Genomic DNA, 19,961 nt, shown 5'->3' on the forward strand with positions numbered 1-19,961 from the left:
CGACAGATCACTACTTTACTGACAAAAGTGGGGTAAGACGAGTAAGGACGTGGTAACCGCAGGGTTTGGTGAAGAGATCGGCAGGGTTGGCAGCGGTGCGAACATGCTGGACGTTGATAACGTCAGTCTGCACCAAGTCCCTCAAGAAGAAGTACCTGGTGTCTATGTGTTTTAATCGCCAATGCTGGGCGGGGTCTTTAGCTACCTGAACGCAGCCCAGGCTGTCAGTGAGCAACGTCGGTTTCTCTTGGTAGCCTAGCTCTCGTAGCAGGTTCTTCAAGAAGAGTAGCTCTCTCGCGGCTTCTGAGCCGGCGACCAGTTCTGCTTCTACAGCCGACAAGGCAACGCATTTCTGGACCTGTGTCTTCCAAGTGACTGGGCAACCGAAAACGAATGATACTGATCCTGAAGTACTTTTTCGGTTGGCGTGTGGGTCGCTCGACCAATTGGCGTCGGTAAACCCAACTATGCCTTCATTCAAGCTCGGATGGTAGGTAATCGACCAGTTCTTGGTGCCAGAAAGGAATTTAACGACGCGCAACGCAGCGTCGAGGTGGACTTGAGAGCAAGATGCCATGTGTCTCTGGAGGATTCCTACAGCGAACGATATGTCGGGTCTGGAGTGGTTGGCTACCCAGGTGAGTTTTCCTACAAGTCTTCTGTAAGTCTTTTGAACGGCAGGGTCTAGTTCAGTACATGGCGGCGTGACTTGCATGGGGGTTTTCGCCTTTCCTCCTTCAGGCATGAATTCCTTGATGATTGACTCGATGTATCCATGCTGACTCATGGACAATGATCCGGTGTCCTGATCGTAGTCAATGTTGATGCCACAGAAGGAGGTGACGTGCCCTTTGTCTTCAAGCTTAAACTTCTTCAGCAAAGCTGCCTTGGCAGCGTTCAATTCGGTGAGCGAGTTGGATGCCCAGAGGCAGTCGTCGACGTAACACGCTACGATGATCCTTTTGTCTTTCGAGCCCTTCGTGTAGATGCAGGGAGCGGCGGATAGTGGAATGAAACCATCTTGTCTAAGTGCCGTGTCTAGCTGCTGGTTCCATAGTCTTCCGCTCTGTTTGAGGCCATACAGTCCCTTCTCGATCTTGTAAACCTTGTCTCCAGATTGTGCCCCTTTTGGAGGCTTCATGTAGATCTCGTGAGTCAATTCTCCGTTGAGATAAGCTTGCGTGAAGTCGGTTGTGTGCACATGCCATTTCTCCGCGGCAGCGACGGCGAGCACGGCTCTGAGTGCGGTGTAGGGCGCCACTGGCGCGAAGGTTTCCTCAAAATCAATTCCCTCCTGTTGGGTGAAGCCCCTTGCCACTAATCTCGCCTTGTACCTGAGTGGAACCCCATCCGGTGACGTCTTCACCTTGAGTACTAACTTGGAGTCGACCAGCTTCTTGTTTGGTGGGGGGTCTACTAGTGTCCAGGTGCCCATTGACTCTAACCCTTCGATTTCCTTACGGATGGCCTCTTGCCACAGTGGAGCGTTCGGTCCGTGTAGTGCTTGATGCACAGTTGGCGAGTTTGGATCGTGGACGGTCGCTGAGGCCAAGCTCACCCATTCTCGGTTGATCTCTTCTGAGAAATCGTCGTCGTCTTCGACATAAGGCGTGATCTGGTCGTCGTTGTCCAGAGTCAGGTCACCTTCTTCCTCGCGACCTTGTTGAAACTCCTTTTCGTAGTACCTGAGGATCTCTTGGTCTCGCTCAGCGATGATGTCGATGCTGGTGTACGTTAGGTCCACGACATCCTCGCCTTTGTCGGCAAACAGTGCTTGGTTGTTGACGAGGTCTTTCCAGTTGGCGGTCTCGCGTCTGTGTCTCCATTCCTTGTCATCATAGAACTTCGCGCTGTTCGACCAGAAGGTGGATGGGCTAGCGTGCGGCGAGTAGAACTTCCATCCTTTGTGTTCCATTGAAACTCCCAGGAAGATGGCCGGAATGCCTCGTGGTCCTCCCTTGCCTCCTACTCTCTTCTTTTCCGGCACGAATACGGTTGCCAAGCAGCCAAAAGGGTGCAAAAGCTTTGCTAGTCGAGGGGCGTCCGTGCGTTTCCAAAAGACCTGATAAGGGATGGTTCCTTCTTCGTCTCTAGTGGTGAGATTGTAGGCGAATGCGACGTACTCGATGGCTTCTGGCCAGAGACTGTACGGGACGTTCTTAGCGATCAGAGACGATTGCATGCGTTCTCTGAGGGTGCGTAGCATTCGCTCAACCTTGCCATTTCCCCTAGAATCATACGGGGTTGTAACTTCCCAAAGGATGCCTTGCGTGGCTTTCCAGTCTAGGATCGCGTTGCTCTTGAACACGGCGTCGTTGTCGGATCTGATGATTTGCACATTAGATTCAGTCTGTCTTTCTGCCAGGGTCACGAAGTCAATAAGTGCTTGAGGTGCCTGGCTCTTGTTCCTCAAAGGCGTGACATTGACGTAGGAAGAGTAGTCGTCGACGGTGACTAAGGCGAACTGGTAGGCCGAGTGTCCTGCGAGCTGGGTGAGGATGTCTGTGTGCAATCTGTGGAGCGGTCGGTTGGGACTGGGATAGGTTGTGTGTGCTGGCAACCTTGCTTTGGTCATCTTGCCCATATCGCAGGGTTCGCAGTCGTCTGGCGCTTGGTGGTCTGTGATCTTCTCGGGCATCAATGTTTGCACGGCGCGTTTCTCTTGTGCTGGTCCTGGGTGACCTAGTGCTTCGTGGATGACGTTCGTCCTTGAGACGGTCATGGCTTCTTCTTCTTGACGGTCCGGTCTATGGATACATTGTGATTGGAATCTGAGTCTAGAGCTTTGTGGTGGTCGTGTGAACGTGAGTGTTCTTCCGCTGGGAAGATCGAAGACGACTTGGTTGTCTGGCAACCAGTGTACGCTGATGCCGTCCTTGACGAGCATGCCTTCTGAGATGAGGTTTTCGTTTGCTTGTGGGACGTACAGGACCTCGTTCAACGTGATCTCTGTTGTTCCCACTGTCATTCGTACTTTGCCGATTGCTTCGTATTCTAATTCTTCGTTTCCCAGGGTCGTGAGTGGTCCGGTGACTTGCTTAATCTTGTACATGATGTCGATGCGATTCGTGACGTGTTTCGATGCTCCTGAGTCTAAAAGCCATACCATCTTGTCGTCTTGGTAACTTGTGGCGACCTCGGGTCGCCCGGGTCGCCCGAGTTCCTAATTGGTTGTCGTGTTGGCCTCGCTCGTGAGGGCTGCGGTCTCTCGGTTACTTTCAGTCGTCTTTGACTCTTCCTTCTTCGCGTCAGGGCAGTTGCGTGCAATGTGACCGGTCTTACCGCACGTGTAACACTTGGCAGGTTCGTCTGGTCGTCTGGGGTCTCGTCGGCCGTAGAGGTAAGCCTCCTCTTTGGTCGACACCCTGGAGCTTCTGGCTTCGGCTGGCTTCTCTGTGACGTTCTTAGGATGAGCGGATGCGGACAACGCAGCAGCTCGGGGCCCCCTCGCCTGCGACTCGTTCATGTGTCGGTCTTCCCTTCTGATTAGAGCAGCACATACAGCGTCATAGTCGACAACGCTGCCGACGCTTTCGAGTGTATGCCAGACATCTTTGTAGACATGAGTGTAGGAAGTGGCGGTGCATAGCTGCGTGATTTGCTGAGGTACCGAAATGTCAATGCCGACCAAGGCCGCTCTGGTAGTAATGTTGCTAATCTCACGGATGACCTTGGAGACTTCGTTGTTGGTCATTCGTACTCGACTGAGGTCGAGGAGAACGGTGCTGGCTACTACTGCTTCGTTCTTGGTCAACATTTCGTGCATATAGTCGAAGAGTTCCTTGCCACTCGCCCACTTCCTCCTGTTGATGATGTGAAGAATGTTGTCGGTTGATTCCTTCTCAGCCACGTGTCTAAGGACGGAGACGAGCTTGTGGTCGATTCGGTAGTCGTACTCTGGGTGGTCTTCATCAATGTCACCGAAGAGGAGGTCGCGAACTTGTGGGATTCCTTCCCAGATGGCTTCGAAGTCCATGATCCAAGCATTCCAATTCTTCGTCGTGAGCTTGTAGAGCTTGTCGATGGCGTTTCGAACTTCCTTTGGCCATTCAAAACCCTCTTGAGTGATATTGACTCGTCGCTGTACCGTGACTGAGGTGCTTTGTCGTTTCTCATTGGCTTCAAACTGAAGCTTGGACAATTCCATCAACTCTGGATGAGACAGGTTTGGTCGCTGCTGAGCGAAGGCTGCGTAAATCTGCAGTACCGAGGACATTGCGTTGATATCGGGGGACTCAATGGGGACATTAGCAGAGGCCTGACCTCCCTCTCGAGGCTGGCCAGACATGCTGGACTATCTGTCTAACAAATGACGTGACTAGGACTGTGACAACCGCGGTGACGTAGTAACGAGGAGGCTGTAGAACGTGGTGACGATGAGACTGGGGACGTGAGTTTCCAGGCTTGACTCTTAATCTGTTGGACAGTGAAAGCGACAAGTGGTTGAATTGATTGGTAAGCAAGAAGTACAGGTTTTGGGGATGTGATGAAAAGAGTGAAGTAGTGGTGGAGTCGGAGATTCGTTCGGAGCCGAGACTCAATAGCGGCGGCAGCAGCAGCAAGGGCGGCAAGCATCTGTCCACTCCACGCCTCCCCCGCCAATCCCCGATCCGGTGACCAAAGAAGCAGACGAGGGCAAAGGCAGTGAGCGTGATTGTCAAAGGCCTCTTCTGCCCGCCGCCCCCCTTGCCCTGTTGATTTTCCCGGAGATATCCCCCCATCCGCACCCGCACATCACAATCGGGGCTTCTGTTTTAAAACCGGCCTACAAGCGAGCCCAGCCGGCGGAGAGAGAGGAGGAGGGGGGGAGAGGCGTGGGGGCACGCACGCACGCACGCAAAAGGCCCACACCAAGACATTTGCTCGGGAAGGCAATCCCACGTGGCAAGGGGCCAAGACCCATCAAGAAAGGTAAGGCAGGGAGGCTCTCACGCTCGATTCATCACAAGACCAGTGAAAAGAGGCAGACAGGTATGCGGGACCAAATGACAAGAAAGAGAAAGAGAGAGACAGGGCGGAAGCTGTGTATTGCTCCTTCTTTCTTTCCCCCCCTACGTGCATTGCTACTGCGAAGCAGTATAGAACCATAGTCCATCCACCAAGGGCACATATTCCCTAGCCATCGATGCTCCCAAGCCCAGCACCGCCTTGTCCTCCCATCGATCACACAGTGCCACGACCTTCTTCTTTGTCCACGTCTCCCACAGAGGTCCACGCAGCAGATACCAAAGAAACGCCCTCTTCCTTCGGGACCACTCCTCGCTCTCCACCTGGCTCACGGGCTGAGTAGTAGCCAGCGTCTTCCTCCCCAAATGGGCCACCAGCTTGAACAGCGGGTTGGAGCTAGAGGTCAGCAGCGTCAACATCATCTGCAGGGGCGCCAAGTGTGACTTTTGAGTTCCTGACATGAGTGCGGGACTCTTGTATGCTGATCCTCGCAGGAAGTGAGATAGAGCCTCGGTCACCAGCGAGATGGTCCAGGGCTCCCATCTCCTTGCTCCCCACTTCCGGATGGCCAAGAGGTAGAAGATGGGCCGCAGAATCCAAAGGAGCTCGGCTGTTGTACCCCTCTTTGAATTGGCAAAGGAGCGGACCAGGGTCGGAGGTGGAAGCACGTCTTCACGAGTCAGAGCTCGCGAAGTGAGGTACGAGTCAATGGACTGTTGAGTAAAGGGAGTGGTGGTAGCAGAGCCAGAGGCTGGCTCCACCAGCGTCTCGTCGGACGAATCGCTGTCGGTATCGCTATGTGAGCTCAGCCTTGATCGAGATCGCGAGCGTGATGTAGGACGAGAGCCAGAAGGGAGATTCAAGCTGGCCGGCGAGTCGGGAATGGGACGACCGGTAACTGGATCGATCGGACGATCGTCTTTACGCAGAGAGGCGAGCGTGGGCCGTACGAAACCAGTCCTTGAGCCAGTCCAGGTGTCTGCCCTTGCCGAAGAGCTCCTAGCAGGACTAGAGACACCCTCTGTTGCTGTGATGCCCCTCTGCTCGCCTGTCGAAGTTGTAGAGCTCACAGCAGCAGAGGCAGAGGCTTCCCGGAGTTGAGCCAGCAGAGCCTCTTCCCGCTCCGTCTCCAGCATAGCCGGGTCCACTTCTCGCTCGGGAACCGGCGGGTTGATGGAGAGGCGAGACTCAGAGATGCTGAAAAGGGCTAGACGTAGGGACGCTCTGTGAGAGGCGGTGGGCGGGTCAGCGGGTGAGCTCTGCTATCGTTGTACATCTGTCAGTACCACCCTTGTCACTACTCACTTGACTGCCTCTATGCCAAGTACAACATCCCATGCCTTGCTTCTGCTCAGTTTCCTCCTTGCCACCATCTCCGCCAGCAGCTCAGTATATCCAATGACCACCAGCAGCCTGGCCATGGTCTTGTAGGCAGGCGACTTGTCAGAATAGTAGTTTGTGTACCTCGCATGAGACGAAGGCGTATGAGGAAGCAGAGGTTGGTCCGAAGAGGCACCGTTCAGTGGCTGAATGGGCTTGGAAGCCAGTCTCCTCGTTTGTTGAGGACCATCCACGTTGATGTCCCGGTAGATGACGAGCCTCTTGAGAATTTCATCGTGGTAGAGGCCGAGGAGGTTCATGGCAGAGTAGATTGCCTCACCCGCCAGCTCAGCATCCTTGAACCGACCTGGGAGAAAGTAGGTCAGGGACCGCAGGCTTGACTCGACTGCTGTGATCTGCGAAGCATTGTTGAGGAGAAATGAGTCTGTAGAACAGAGAAGAGTGTGAGGGCAGAGGGTGCATGGCAGCCATCATCTCGTAAGCCGGAGTGCTTCTGAATACTGAATCTCGGCGACGCCTGCTCTTCTGCTCACCATAAGCCTTGATGACCATCGTGGGCGAATGACGAGGACAACAGTGACGACTCGTGAGGTGTCGAATCTGCCTCTATATGCTCCCTGGGGTGATGCGGGGAGTGAGGATCGTTGGATGGTGGGGTAAGGACGCGATGCAGGCGGCGGCGGCAGAAGGACCGGAAGCAGGGAGCGGAATCGCCTCGCCCCTCAGCCGGTCCGGTTGGCGGAGGACACCGTGGGCAGGACACACTGTTGCACTCATACAGCGCAAGTCATCCCAGTCTACGACGATCCGCTGTCAGCAGCAACCGTCATGGTCGTCGTCTCAATGAGGAGTGAGAGATGCAGTGCTCATCGGCCGGCGATCAAGTGCAGCCTGGCGGCGTGGCCCTGGGCGTAGGTACGTAAATGAGCTGGGGCGTCGCGAACAAAGGAAAGAAAGAGACGCGTAGCAGAAAGTGGAACAAAGGCGATCTGAGTAGGCGCCGGCGTTGACGCCGAGGGCAGAGCAGAGCATGGCAAGGGCGATGCTTGACAATCTGCGACATCAACATCAACACAAACACACACATCGTACACACATATACACGGCCTGCGGTCGATCTCGAGTACCTCGGCCACTTCCAACTCACAGACGACCCTGCTACACTTGACCTTGCAGTGCACCTCAGATGAGGGACGAGGACGAGTGGACAGACGACGAAGTTGACTATCAGAACTACAGGTCCAGCACTGGCAGTGATAGCGTCAATCGCTTCCCACGCTCGCCTTCACCCTCTTCCTCTCCCTCTACCTCACCCAAGCCGTATCGTGGACGTCTTCAGGAACACTTTAGCTGGGCTGTCTCCCCCAACACCATCGATCGGGCTTTGCGCAGCACTCAACCTTCGCGGCTGAGACACCAAGCATCGAGCGAATCAGCTGCACCATCAACGAGGGGCCGCCTTGCCTCAGATCCAGCACCGGCAGAAGTCTCGACGATTGCCTTTCACTTCTCAATTGGTGAAGACGACGACAGCGACGAGGAAGAGAATCCCTTTGAGCCGCAATCACAAGCACAGTCCACTTCCACACGCACTCGTAGTGGACGGCCATCGCCGCTAGCGCCCCTTTCGGTACAGACGAGACGGCTGGCACCATCCTCTACAAACTCATCGCCTCTGCTAGCTCTCCTCTCTCTACCTCTCCCGAGCTACGCCCCTCTCACTCCTCCCGGTCATCAGCTTCAAGAGAGCGGACCCAACTCACCTAGCCTCGCCCTCTCCAATGCCGAAGAGGAACAGTCAAATCACGAATGCGGCACGAGCGAGCACTCTGCCTCTTCACCCGTATTCATACGTGACCAACCCCTCTCTGCCACACTCAGGAGGTTGGGAGCCAGGAGGAAATCGCAAAAGTTGGAGCAGCCCGTGGAGGAGGAGGCGGGGGAGGAAGATTGCATCTTTGCAAGCGAACAGAGGAGGGCTTTCAGCAGTGGTCGCTTTGACCCTCGTCCGGCTGGCTTTGGAGGTGGACCAGTCCCACAATCGAGAAGTGGAGTGGTCAGTACTGCGCCGCGAGGTGTTCCTTTGGCGACCGTGCAAAAGGACGATGTACCGGAAAAGCTGGCTGAGATGCTCGTCAATGGACGTGGGCGTAGCGAGAGCTCTGCTACGGCTGTTCCTTCTCTGAATTGGTATGCCCCAAGCTCATCACTCCTCGACGCCAAACAGCAAGAAGTAGGACAGGATCCTCGAGGACGCTCAGTATCGGGCACGGACGATTCTCGTGCAGACTCTCGCAACCTCCTCCGTCCCCCTCGTGATACCTCAAGATGGACACGTCTAGCAGATGGATGGGGAGGCCTCCTGCCTCCGCGCGATTGGTTCTCTAGCCGGACATTGGGGCCGCTCAGAAGCCCATCGGTGCCTGTGCCCTCTGCAGATACCCAGGCTACCTCGAAGGAACGGTCAGGCGATGTAGGCGAGTCGGACGACATAGCAAGCGATGGGCGGGGACATCCTGCTGCCAAGCATACGAAGAAGCACAAGAGTCTCCTATTGACAAAGCTGCGCAGGATAGCAGAAGATGCACCACCCCTGCCAAAGGAAAGGCCTGCTCCTAGTCGCAAGAAGACAACGAGCGACAGTACCAGCAACGGCAACGGCAATACCACCAGTGACTGGGAAGACGTCTGGGTGCCTGAAGCAGAGGGAGGACCGACTCACCAGCTCGTGCAGCACCTTATGCAGCCACTCGTCCATCCTGAGATTCCAACCGAAGGCAGTACTGATAGCAGAGCGCAGCGCAGGGTTCGCTTTGCGAGCTTCTTGCCGACACTGAAGCAGGCGACGAGGATGCCGTTGTACCCTCCTCTTGCTGAGCGCGATCGCTCGTATGCTCAGAGCGAAGAGGAACACGAGGAGGAGCAGGAGGAACGTAAAGAGGAAGACTACCGCAAATGGGACGAGGATCAGCGCGAGTACCTGCCGAGGTACGGTGCTGCTGCTGCCTTGCGTCAAGAGAAGCAGTCGAGGAAGAAGCCGGCGACGACTCACAAAACGCTGCGCCCCTTCTCGTTGAACAAGAGCAAGCCAGGCTCGACCGACACCCGAGACAAGGACATCGAGCTTGGCGTCTACCCTTTCGCTTCCTCCTCTTGCGCTTCTTCTCAACGCTATCCGCGCAAGAATGGTCCTTACACACGTTCCACGCACCTGCTTCGTCGACGCATCATGGGCGTGCTCCTACCCGCAGGTGCCTCCCGCCCACTGCTACTCAGCCTCCTCCTCTTCCTCCTGCTCCTAGCCGGCACAACCATCGGCCTCTCTCTCGGCCTCATCGCCTCTAAAAAGTCCCTCCGTACAGCGCGCACTGCCCTTTCCCCTCTAGAGGGCCAGATCTCAACTCTGCAATCGCAGGCCGAGGCGCTCAATGAGCAAATCACCTCTTTGAACGCTCAAGTGGCTACACTGAATAGCGAAGAGGATGACTTGAAGACTCAGCTTGCCAGCGCGAAAGCCGAAGAGGCCAAGAGTGAGGAAGCACTCAAGACGCTCGCGGCCAAGGTGAGCAGCGCATTGGATGCGGCTAGTCTGAGCAGTACCAGTACCAGTGGGAGTGGGAGTGGGAGCGCGACGACGGCTTCTCCGACCAGTGCGACAACTGCAAGTACGGGGAATGCAACGACTAGTGCGACGAATGCAACGACGGCTAGCGCAACGATGACGGCCAGCGCGAGGTGACGACCATCTTTCCCTTCATTTCCTGCCTACTTTTTTAGCTTCTTCCATACCCAATGTACATAGAAAGAGTCCCCCTTCTCCTTGGTGCTTCTGCAATCAGTCAATCTTTACCTCGCTCCTTCCTTCATCCTGTGAGAGCCCTTTGTCCTCTCCGCCTCTGCCATTGATCATGCTCAGACCGATCCGACAAAGACATGAAGGCGGTGTTCAACATCATTTGATTATACAAGGTGCAAATCCTCCACTAGCGAAGATAAGAGAAAAGGAGATGCAAAGGCAGCACGGCCACATGCGGGGCCTGACTGGTCTAAGGGAATACGGAGCGGAGCGAGGGAGCGTGGGAAGGAGAGGGACGCGGTGGAGGGCGTTCCTCCAGCTTCCCCCTCCGACTTCCCCATCTAAAGTGGCGAAGCAAAGTTGGACACAAGCACAAAGTCTCCCGCATCGCACCTATCTCTAAATCGAGACCCATCCCCAACAGGCCATTTTGAGGGCAATCATTTTCGTTACTGGACAGACTTGGTCTTCTTGTCCTGGCTTCTCCTCTAGGCGCTAATCGGGTTGGTCCTTTCCACGGCGGGCGTCTGCAGCCTGTCGCCTCCCTCACCCTCTCCCTTCTCGTCGTGAGTGTCCATCTTGAGTACACTGATAATAGCGTCGATTCCCTTCATGCCAAGCGAGTCAACAGGGTAGGCAATGTATACCCTGTCCTCGTGTCCTCCAAACTTGGCTCTAAAGTCGGACTTGTTGCCCAAGTGGAAAGCCGAGGAAATTCCATTGTAGGTTGCGGCAAGCGTCTGGATCTTCCAACCCTTGATGTTGTCTACTGCCTTGAGCTCTGTACCGGCAACACCAAAAGTGAGGGAGTGGGATCCTTCCTTGTTGAGAACCTCGAGGACGTGCATGATGATGCTCTCACTCGTTCCTTTGGGGCAGTCGGGGAACTCCAGAGCCCACTTGACTACCCAACCATCGTGCACTTGCGCTAGCACAACCATTCCCACCAGCTTCTCCTCGGTTCCCTCGGGCGAGTCGGCAGGACGGGCTTTACCGTAAAAGTACCGACGGTGCTGCACATCCCTCCAGGGTTGCAAGTCGGTGACGTGAATCTGCAGTCCTTTGCGGTGTGCTTGCCAAGCCCTCATACCTTCCTCTGCCTGCTGCTGCCACTTTGGCTCAGGAAGATGCTGAGACTCTTCCCAGATGTGCAAGCCGGCTCGCTCCGCCTTGTAAATCTTGTTGCGCACACGCTTGTCCAGGGTAGACATGTCGTGCGAGAGGGTAGGGTCTACCACGTCTTCCTTTACGCAGGAAACGGCAGTCCAACTGTAAGGAGGCTGTGTGAGAACCTTTTCCATTTCGATGTCGATGCAGCTCCAGAGGGGCTTCATATTGTGACGAGCAGTCCACTGGATGAAAGCCTCTGCCACGGAACGGTAGTCGTGGACGGGGCAGAGTGGATTACCCCAGCAGATGGCATAGCCACTGCTGACGAGGAAACCAATGGCAGCACCCTTTCCAGGAACGTGCTCCTGTCCCTCGTGCGATTCTTCAATGGCGGCATCTGGATTCTGTCGCCAGATTCGATATTGCGGCTCAGTCCAGACTGTGTTGGACGAGTAGCCGTAGAGGCGGGTGAGCTCGGGCAGGTCTGGGTGCACGATCAGGTTGCCAGAGCCGGGCTGGTGGGTGAAGTGAGTTAGGGTGCAGGTGAAAGCAGGTTGAAGAGGGAGCGTGAGCTCTTGTACGGCGACAGGGAGGCAAGCTAGACAGAGGCGACAGAGGCTTGCAACTTACCTGGGCAGGCGTGTATGCGGATAGAGGAGCCATTCTGTATGACGTGCGATTGTGCTGAACAGAAGCGGTGTGATCTAGTAGTATAGTAGTCTAGTAGTCTAGTATCTAGTACAATACAAGACCGAGCAGAAGAGTGCTGTCGAGCGAAGATACGAGGAAGGAAGGAGGACAGCGCTCAGGCGAGGAGACTGTGCAAGAGATACGCAGCGGCGAGCGAAAGAAGGATGACAAGGAGTGTGGGAAGCAGATACGACTCGAACAAGGGAATTACTCTTTAATTTCGGGGGGGTATATGTGTCTCCAGCGAGGCGGGGGGGAGCATGCGCAGCTACGACGAACGCAGGCGGAGGTGAGTCGGAAGCTGCGAACCGAAAGCAGCGAAGTTTACTCTTGCAGCAACAGCAGCACAGCACAGCGGCTTCGAGGTGGAGGCGGGCACTGGAGCACACAACGCCTTTCCTTCGTCCCTCGATCATTCCCAGCTCCCCCTCCCTCCTTTTGCTGGGCGGGACGAGAAAATCGTCCGAGGTAAGTCTACAGGCGCCCTTACACCCGCCCGCATGCACCGCTCCCGCCCCGCCCTGCCTACCACCACATCATCGGATCGGAGATCCGGCCCCGCCCGCCCACGCGAAAACAAAGGAACGGAAGCGGGATCCGGCGATAGACTATCCCCCCTCATCGGAAACGGAAGCAGAGGCGGAGGCAGAGGCAGGGGGCGCTTGCCAGCATCCGGGCCTCCGCGGTACGGAAATCCCGAGGAACGGCTATACGCAGTCGACTCGATCAGAAGAGCCCAACTTGGCCCTACGAGTGCGAGTCGAAGAGCGACCTTCAATGGACCCTGGTGACTAATACTATTCGAGACGGAAACAGAAAGAAGAAAGAGAGGAAAATATTCTATCTGACTGTCCCTCTCACGCTGGCCTGCCCTCCAAGCCTCTCCGCGGGACATTGTTCCCCTCGCTCACCTGCCGCAGAAGGCCAGGTCGCTGAGTCTGCACTCCTGCCGCTGCCGCTGCCGCTATCGCTCCTGTTCCTTCCTGCAAAGTCTTGCCATCACGTCCGCTCTCATTTTGACGGTCCGCCACACCCGACTTGTCCTGCTCCTCAGTCACCACCCCAGCAGCAGCAGCAGGAGCTACCGTCGCAATCGTCGCGCTCGACGTAGCTGTAGCCTTCGCAAGAATTGCGTCCCACTTGACCTCACTCGAAAAGGTACGACGATGCTGCATCTTTCTTTCCGCACTGCTCATCCCACCTTTTCCCAGTCCGAAATTGACGCGAGGCCTAAAAGTGGGAGGTGGAACAATGGATGAAGAAGCAGCAGCGGCAGGGCCGACATGAGAAGCACCATCGATGGCAGTGGTGCCGGCGTTGCTGAGTAGAAGAGAAGGCGGGAGAGCTCCGTGCGAGAGGGACTGACGCATGGTCCATGAGCCCGGAAAGGAAGGACGAAGCTTCTGCTTCTCGCTCTCCTCGTCCCCGGTCGAGGCAGAGGCCTTCTCGGACGGTAGTGCGTCAAAGGAGTAGGGTCTTGCGCTCGCTCCTGCTGCTGAGAGGAACTTCGGAGTCGACTCGCCAGCAGAAGTGGAGCCAGCCTGCTCTGTTGCAACGGAGTCCTTGGGCTCACTAGTCGCGAGCGTGTCAGAGAGACCAGAGACTGACTCTGCCACCTTGGGTGTATCCGACCCATGAGCAGGGAACAACCCAGACGAGGCAGTGGCGGTGCGCAGCGGCGACTCGGGCTGCTCATTCTCCTCAGCAATGGAAGTCTTCTCCAGCAGTCGGGCCAGAGAGGGTGGTGCGCCGCCTCTCCCTGATCCCGATCGGGACCGAGGGACCGAATTCGCAGACTCGCTTGCGGCGGCTAGTCCCGAAGGGAAGGCACCATCTAGTCTAGCACTGCGCAACGGAGCATCCAGATCAGAGGAGGAGGAGGAGGTCGAGCTAGCGCCGCCACCACCGCCGCCGCCGCCGCCGCTTGAAGAAGAGGTGACAGTCAGAGTGGGCACGCCGGCACTACCGCCGCTTGAGCGAGTGGCACCGCTGCCAAGCTGCAGAGATGGTGCCTGCTTGCGTCTCCTTGCACTGAGCCCCCCACTGAAGGACCTATCTCGTCCCATCGAAGCGTCCCTTCCTGCAGGTGAAGCAACACTACTCCCTCCCCGCTCCTCTCTCCTGCGCCTTTCCTCTGCCTGTCGCTTGGCCTCTTCCTCGACGAGTCTTTTGCGTTCAGAACGCTCCACCTCCTCCTTTTGCTCCTCCTCGCGACGCATTCTTGTCCACTCCTCCTCGCCCATTGCATCGTTGGACCATCCCACCTGTACGGCTGGAGTGACTTTGGATGAGCCATCGCTGGGTGAAGTCGACGTCGAAGGGTCGCCGCCGGCCCCTTGTAGGGATTCAGTCGAGGCAGCACGAGTAGCGTGCAATAGTCCACTCTCGACTAGCTGCTCCTGCGTGCTAGCATTCAAGGCTTCCCGCAGCCGAGCAGCTTCACTGCTCAAATGTCTCTCCCACTCCACTAGCTGATAGATCAGAGAGATGTTCGGCGATACACTCGAGGAGAGGTCCTTGACCAGATTGTAGCAATCGTGCATTCCCGTCAGACTTCTAGTCTTGTCAAAGGGGTAGTTGAGAGCAGCGCATTGCATCACAAAGGCAATGGTCAGGGTAGCGCTCCGGGAGACTCCGCACTGGCAGTGCACGAGTACGTTGCCCCTCTTGACACTCTGTCCGGAGTCAGGATCGATAAGAGGGCGACCAAAGTAATCTATGCCGAGGCAGTGAGCTATGATCGCACAGCCCTGCACGAAGCCTCCTCCAGGCAAGGCGAGCTCGGTCTGCTCGTGTGTCCAGGGAAGCTTGACGTAGTTGATGGCTTCGGTTCGGCCAGAGATGGGCGAAGGAGGAATGACGGAGATGAGCGCATCTTGCGGCAATTCGACGGCCGGAGGCATCAGCCGCTCAATTGGACTGCGACTGTCACCAATCCCACTCCCATGCCTTTCCTTGCTGCCCCGCTCTTCGTCAGCTTCTGAAGAAGTTCCAGGAGATGTGGCTTCCGTCACAGCACTACTGGCATCAGACGCAATAGAAAAGGCTCCCCGGTCCGAAGCCCGCGCCTCAGACTCCTCGTCTGTAGATGTTCCTACGCTACTGCTCGGAGCGCCGTTCTGGTCACCTTCTACATCCGAGCTTCCATCCAGCTTGAACTCTAGCTGGAGATTAGGCGTAGAGAGCGAGTTGCGTAGAAGATGAGAAGGCGGAGATGGCCCATGCTCCATGATACTCGGTGGTGGGGGTTGCTGCAGCGGGACCACACTCGGAGAGCGCTGCAGAGGAGTCTGATGAGCATCTGCGGGAAAGTTCATTGCGGAAGGAGTATTGTCCTTGCTTCCGAGACCTCCAGAGAAGCGCGATGCAGAAGGAGTGAGGTAAGTCTCGTGTTCAAGGACGGGCAACATCGAGAAGGCTCTTGCGCCAGGTGAGCGGCCACGAGTCTCGGGAAGGGCAGGCAACACGGAGTACCATCGATCTGGGCCGACGGTCCTTGGACCTCGACTAGCCGTACTCGCAATTGACGGCAGAGGGGAGAGTGTCTCCTTTGCAACATCGAGTATAGTCGTGATATTGTACTCGGCCAAGAGGTCGTCGTCTTTCGCGTTGTGCTCGTCACCCAAGAATAGGCCAGGCAGAACCTCAATGGGGCCAGCAGCGTAGACGCTTCGCGCATGTTGCAAGCTAGAGCCTTCGCCCGAGAGCGAGTGCTCGGATGGGTCTTGCCAGGACTCTGGAAGCGACTTTTTGCTGACTGGCTGTGAAAGTTGTTTTGCGGAGACTGTACGTTCAGACCTGACATTGGAAAAGGGCATACTGGGCCGTCTGCGTGGTCTACCTGTCAAGGTGTTGCGTAGATTCTGCTTCTCCCTCTCCTGTATCGGCGACAGCTCGACGCCCATGCGTTTGGCCGAAGAGGGTGAGGTCTCTCTCCTCGCTGCCACTTCGTCCACAGTCGAAGAGTACTGATGCCTCGGAGGGTTGGCTGGGCCGGGCACGCGTAGACTGTCTCCCCGTCCTGTCTCTGCCTGTCGAGGCAGTTCATCCTCAACGCCATCTCTTGTCTCTGATTCCTCCTCTGCTCCTCCTTCGATGTCCCCCTGCTGAGCCACAAAGTTGGGCGTAGATGGCGAGGGGGCTAGATTCAACCGCGCTGGGCGCTTCTTGGACAAGCCTGCCTTGAGCGGCAAAGTAGCAGACGATGGCGTCTTCCGCGGCGATGACCGTGGAGATAGATTGACATGGACGCTAGTCATGCTACTCCTCCTTGGACTGCCGCTAGGGCCCCAAGAGGCAGCTTCCACTATCGATGCGGGCCCTTCTAAGGCTGTGACTGGAGGAGCAGACGCCTTGTCCTGGAGCATCCCGCCATCGCTACTGCCAGATGAAACGACTTGAGTCAGGCCGCCGTATGCCAGTGGGCCCGGTGGGATATTGAGGGACAAGCCTCGTATCGGTCGCTTTAGGGGGCCCGGCCGTGGTGGTGGTGGTGAAGGCAGGCTTGCTGTCGAAGCGGGTGAAGAAGGTCCTGCAAAGGAGGAAGAGGCAGAGGCGGTCTGTGGGGCCGCCCTGTTGGGCGAGGGAGGCCCAGAGAAGCTGCTCCTGCCTACTGTGCGGAAGGACTCGCACGAGGGCCGCCGGCCAGGGTTGTTCTCGTCTGCGGGACCGCCTTCGAAGGGCGAGGCTACCCGCCGGAGGGGGCTCGAGGGTGTCTGAAGACTGCCAGAGGGTCGACGTCCATCTCCTGTCATGCTAGAGGGAGACCGAGGAACAGGCGAGTAGGGGCGTGAGAGCCTTCTGGCTGCAGTGAAGGGTGAGCTGGGTCCGGCCTCGGGCGTCTCACCCAGATAGGGAGAGTACGAGGGAGGAGGATGAGCCATCTTCGCAGCGAGAAGCACAAGACGAAGCTCAGGTACCGCACACGATGCTCTTGCAAGCGCGCCTGGTGTCTCCCCTGAGTGGTTGTGAGGGTCCACGCCGGGTGGTCCTCAGACTGCTTTCTCAGTCTCAATAATATATGTGGGTGAGCGTTCGGTGCGAGCAGCACTTTCGGACGAGGTAGCAATGTAGGGATGCGGGAGCAAAGGCTGGATGTTGGTGCTCCTGGCGTGCAACTGTAGTCGGTATCCGGTTGCGGGATTCAGCCGACAGACTTGACCAGCGTTTCAGCAAGCAACGAGAAGCCGCTTGGTCACATCATGATCTGGAGCGGGTACAAGGGCGATGATGAGATGGAGAGATGAGGTGCAGAGGCTTGCTAGCTCTGTGGGGGATGTTGTAAGATCCAGTAAGGGGGGAGCACGAGGCCCTTGGATGCGGAGAATGGTTTGAAAGGCGGGAGCAGGAGCAAGAGCAAGGCCCCTTTGATGCTGCTGCTGCTGCTGCTGCTGCTGCTGCTGCTATTTCGCTTCCGTGCCGCCGCCGCCCGTTGCCAGGTACGGCTCCTTTTGCTCGATGGACAATGGTCCGGAGTGGGGTCCAAGCAACGTGGGCTGGGTAGAGGAAGAAGGGGCGGCGAATGGGAATTGTGAGATGGAACAAGACGTTGGTCCTGGAGTTGCTGTGAGCAGCGGTAGTGGTGGTGCTGCCTCTGGTAGAGGCGCCCTGCAACGCGACGGTCCCAGCAGCAGCAATCTGCCGCCGCTTCGTCGCCTTTTGCTTGTCCACCTCCTCCTCCTCGCCTTCAGGGTCTCAGACTCAGGCCCCCCGGGGGGAACAGCCCTGCCTCTCCATCCCTCTCTCCCCCCCTCTTTGCCCCTCGCCGGTCTAGGAGCAGAGGACCGGAGAAGCGACGCAGCCGAGCCAGACGCTGCAGCACCAGACGCGGGCTTGGGAATAATCGATGGCAGCCTGCAGCAAGCCAGCCAGGGCGGGGTAAAGGAGCAGAGACGACCTTCCAGGAGAGAACAAGGGAAGCGCCGGGGTCCGGAGTGAATTTGAGCTTGCAACACACACTCACAAGAACCAAGGTTCCCAAAGACTCCCAAGGGGAGCTCGGCAAAGCGACAGTAAAGGCTTCGACAGAAGAGAGTAGCAGGTCAGTGCATCACAAAGGCCGAGGTATAGACGGGCCACATCACCTTCGAGTACTGAGCTCTATCAGCCAGCTACAACCTCGCTGTTTGGCGTAACACAATGGCTTTGAAGACAGTACACGACTTTAGCTCGCAACGAGACACGTAGATGATGGATGACATTACCCGAAGACATTGGTGGAAGACATAGCATATATACAACTCCATCAAAGCAAGGCTGCTCCTCAAAGACTGCTAGCAATGGCGCGTAAAGTGCTGCAACAGAGCCCTCAGTCGGCCCTCTTCTGCTTCTCATTCTCAACATCGCTCGAGGAGGATGCCGACGAGAACGAAGTGGATCTGGAGCCACTGGCAATAGATCTGTGGTCTTCCTCTGGCGAGGAAGCCCCACGTTCGCTCAAGTCTTCCAGCATCATTGCCTTTTCCTCGTCCTTTGCATCATCCCCGCTCGAGAGCCAGAAGCTCATGCCTTTGCCTCGGTAGCGACGTTTCCTCTCCTCTTCCGCTGGCGCGTCAGCATCGACGGATGCTCGGGACTGCCCGGTATGCTGAGGTAGTGCTGAATTGTGGGCGTGAGGTGCAGGCCAGCAGAACAACCTGTCCACACCTCTAGTGGTCCCTTCCCTCTCGTGCTTGGCTTCCAGCTTTCGGAGCACGATAGTGGCAGCTGAAAAGGCCAGGACTGAGTAACTTGTCCCAAGGAGCAGATCCACTGCAAAGTGATGGTGGAGATATTGCGTGGACCAGAACATAAAGGTGGAGTAGAGGAGCATGATAATGTGACCCCAGCGGCCGCCGTACCTAGCGACGAAGAGACTGAAGCAGACTGCGCTAGCTGCATGTAAGCTGGGAAGGGCCCCGAAGACGACTGGACTCTTCTTGAAAGCGGCACGGTAGAGGTGGGTACCCAGTGCCTGGTCAACCCGGACCAAACCTGCGGGATTGCCAGGGAAGTCGTAGGTGGGAATTGTGGTGTTTGGGTAGACGTCGTAGTACCATGGGGCGGCATTGGGAAAGACGAGGTGAGTGAAGAGACCGCAGATGTTCTGCACACCGAGGGTGACGCCGTAGACAATGGCCGCTCCGGGCGGACCGAAGCCCCAGATCCACCAACCAGCTAGGAAGGGGGATGCGAAGTGCAGGACACCATAGAAGATCCAGGCGAGGACGTCTTGGAACGGAGTCCACGTAGTGCCGAGGGCGATGAGGTTCATGACTTTGAGCCATGCTGGGAAGAGCAAGATCAGGGAAGGATACAGTACGCGGCTCGTCTGAGTTCTCGAGCCTCTCCTGATGAGGTATGCAAATGGTGTTACAAGGATCGTGAGGAGAATGATGCCCGTAGGCGATAGTAATATGGCTTCAAAGACGGGTAGCAAGTGAGTGTGAATCTGTAAAGGAAAGGAGAGTAGAGAAACAAGACAGGACGTCAGAATTCGTCTGCCGCTGCCTCGGAGTGGCGAGTGTACTCACATCTGGTCTCCAATCCGAGGGTATATTCCGCGCCAGCTTGAATGCTAATGTCCACGTCACAGGCGGCAGTATCCCGGCAAGCAAGCCAACGAGCCACCGTAGCGGATTCTTGCCATTGAGGAGAACCCTTGTGCAGTGAACTACTAGTCTACGCCCCTGACTTGTGACAAGGAGAAGGAAGGCGAGGACAGCTAGGACAGCCCATAGATCCTTGAGAATGGTGAGCATCTCAAGATCCGCGGAAGGGAGACTGTCTCGGAGCTCAGGAGATGTACACAGTACCGGCCCGAGGACAGAGGAGGACAAGGAGGCTCAGATTCGAAAGAGGTCTCACTTTGAGCGGCTGAGAACTTTGCCAAGACTAAGAAACACGGTAAAGAGCGTGACGAAAAGGAGTTCTGTTTGAGGTGCAAGGTGAGAATGGCGAGCTAGGAGGAGAGTAGAGATAGTAGGCAAGGCCTTTGAGATGAACAACACCTGCGAGGAGGACGCACCTCCCTCGCTCTCTCTCTCTCTCCTGAGAGAGGCACCCGTCCCCGCCTTGGGAGGCTCAGTGGGCATGGGCT

At 56.6% G+C, this 19,961-nt stretch overlaps 7 protein-coding genes across 7 annotated transcripts; 2 read left to right on the forward strand and 5 right to left on the reverse strand.

Annotated features, from left to right (window-relative positions):
• Positions 1–3,163: 3,163 nt before the first annotated feature.
• On the reverse strand, positions 3,164–4,288 carry BCV69DRAFT_299309 (hypothetical protein; the record flags this gene model as incomplete). The annotated part of the gene is made up of 1 exon (XM_025494315.1): positions 3,164–4,288. One exon carries the CDS (start codon positions 4,286–4,288, stop codon positions 3,164–3,166), a length of 1,125 nt encoding a protein of 374 aa, XP_025347996.1.
• A 631-nt stretch (positions 4,289–4,919) lies between these two features.
• On the reverse strand, positions 4,920–7,129 carry BCV69DRAFT_283050 (peroxisome membrane protein). The gene is made up of 3 exons (XM_025492568.1): positions 6,822–7,129; positions 6,253–6,712; positions 4,920–6,171 (listed from the first exon to the last, which is right to left on the reverse strand). The coding sequence occupies exons 1-3, from the start codon at positions 6,838–6,840 to the stop codon at positions 5,064–5,066; spliced, it is 1,587 nt and encodes a 528-aa protein (XP_025347997.1). The 5' UTR covers positions 6,841–7,129; the 3' UTR covers positions 4,920–5,063.
• On the forward strand, positions 7,050–10,145 carry BCV69DRAFT_283051 (hypothetical protein). The gene has a single exon (XM_025492569.1). It carries the CDS (start codon positions 7,475–7,477, stop codon positions 10,025–10,027), a length of 2,553 nt encoding a protein of 850 aa, XP_025347998.1. The 5' UTR covers positions 7,050–7,474; the 3' UTR covers positions 10,028–10,145.
• Positions 10,146–10,293: 148 nt separating this feature from the next.
• BCV69DRAFT_270560 (hypothetical protein) lies at positions 10,294–12,059 on the reverse strand. Its single transcript, XM_025490928.1, has 2 exons — positions 11,825–12,059; positions 10,294–11,709 (listed from the first exon to the last, which is right to left on the reverse strand). The coding sequence occupies exons 1-2, from the start codon at positions 11,855–11,857 to the stop codon at positions 10,573–10,575; spliced, it is 1,170 nt and encodes a 389-aa protein (XP_025347999.1). The 5' UTR covers positions 11,858–12,059; the 3' UTR covers positions 10,294–10,572.
• A 651-nt stretch (positions 12,060–12,710) lies between these two features.
• Positions 12,711–17,054, reverse strand: BCV69DRAFT_200910 (hypothetical protein). Its single transcript, XM_025489681.1, has one exon. It carries the CDS (start codon positions 16,765–16,767, stop codon positions 12,742–12,744), a length of 4,026 nt encoding a protein of 1,341 aa, XP_025348000.1. The 5' UTR covers positions 16,768–17,054; the 3' UTR covers positions 12,711–12,741.
• Positions 17,055–18,006, forward strand: BCV69DRAFT_200901 (hypothetical protein). Its single transcript, XM_025489680.1, has one exon. It carries the CDS (start codon positions 17,342–17,344, stop codon positions 17,819–17,821), a length of 480 nt encoding a protein of 159 aa, XP_025348001.1. The 5' UTR covers positions 17,055–17,341; the 3' UTR covers positions 17,822–18,006.
• Positions 18,007–18,191: 185 nt separating this feature from the next.
• BCV69DRAFT_299314 (hypothetical protein) lies at positions 18,192–19,623 on the reverse strand (the record flags this gene model as incomplete). Its single annotated transcript, XM_025494316.1, has 2 exons — positions 18,192–19,313; positions 19,396–19,623. 2 exons carry the CDS (start codon positions 19,621–19,623, stop codon positions 18,192–18,194), a joined length of 1,350 nt encoding a protein of 449 aa, XP_025348002.1.
• Positions 19,624–19,961: the final 338 nt, after the last annotated feature.

The sequence above is a fragment of the Pseudomicrostroma glucosiphilum genome (assembly GCF_003144135.1).
Source record: "Pseudomicrostroma glucosiphilum strain MCA 4718 unplaced genomic scaffold BCV69scaffold_7, whole genome shotgun sequence".
NCBI classification, from domain to species: Eukaryota; Fungi; Basidiomycota; class Exobasidiomycetes; order Microstromatales; family Microstromataceae; genus Microstroma; species Microstroma glucosiphilum.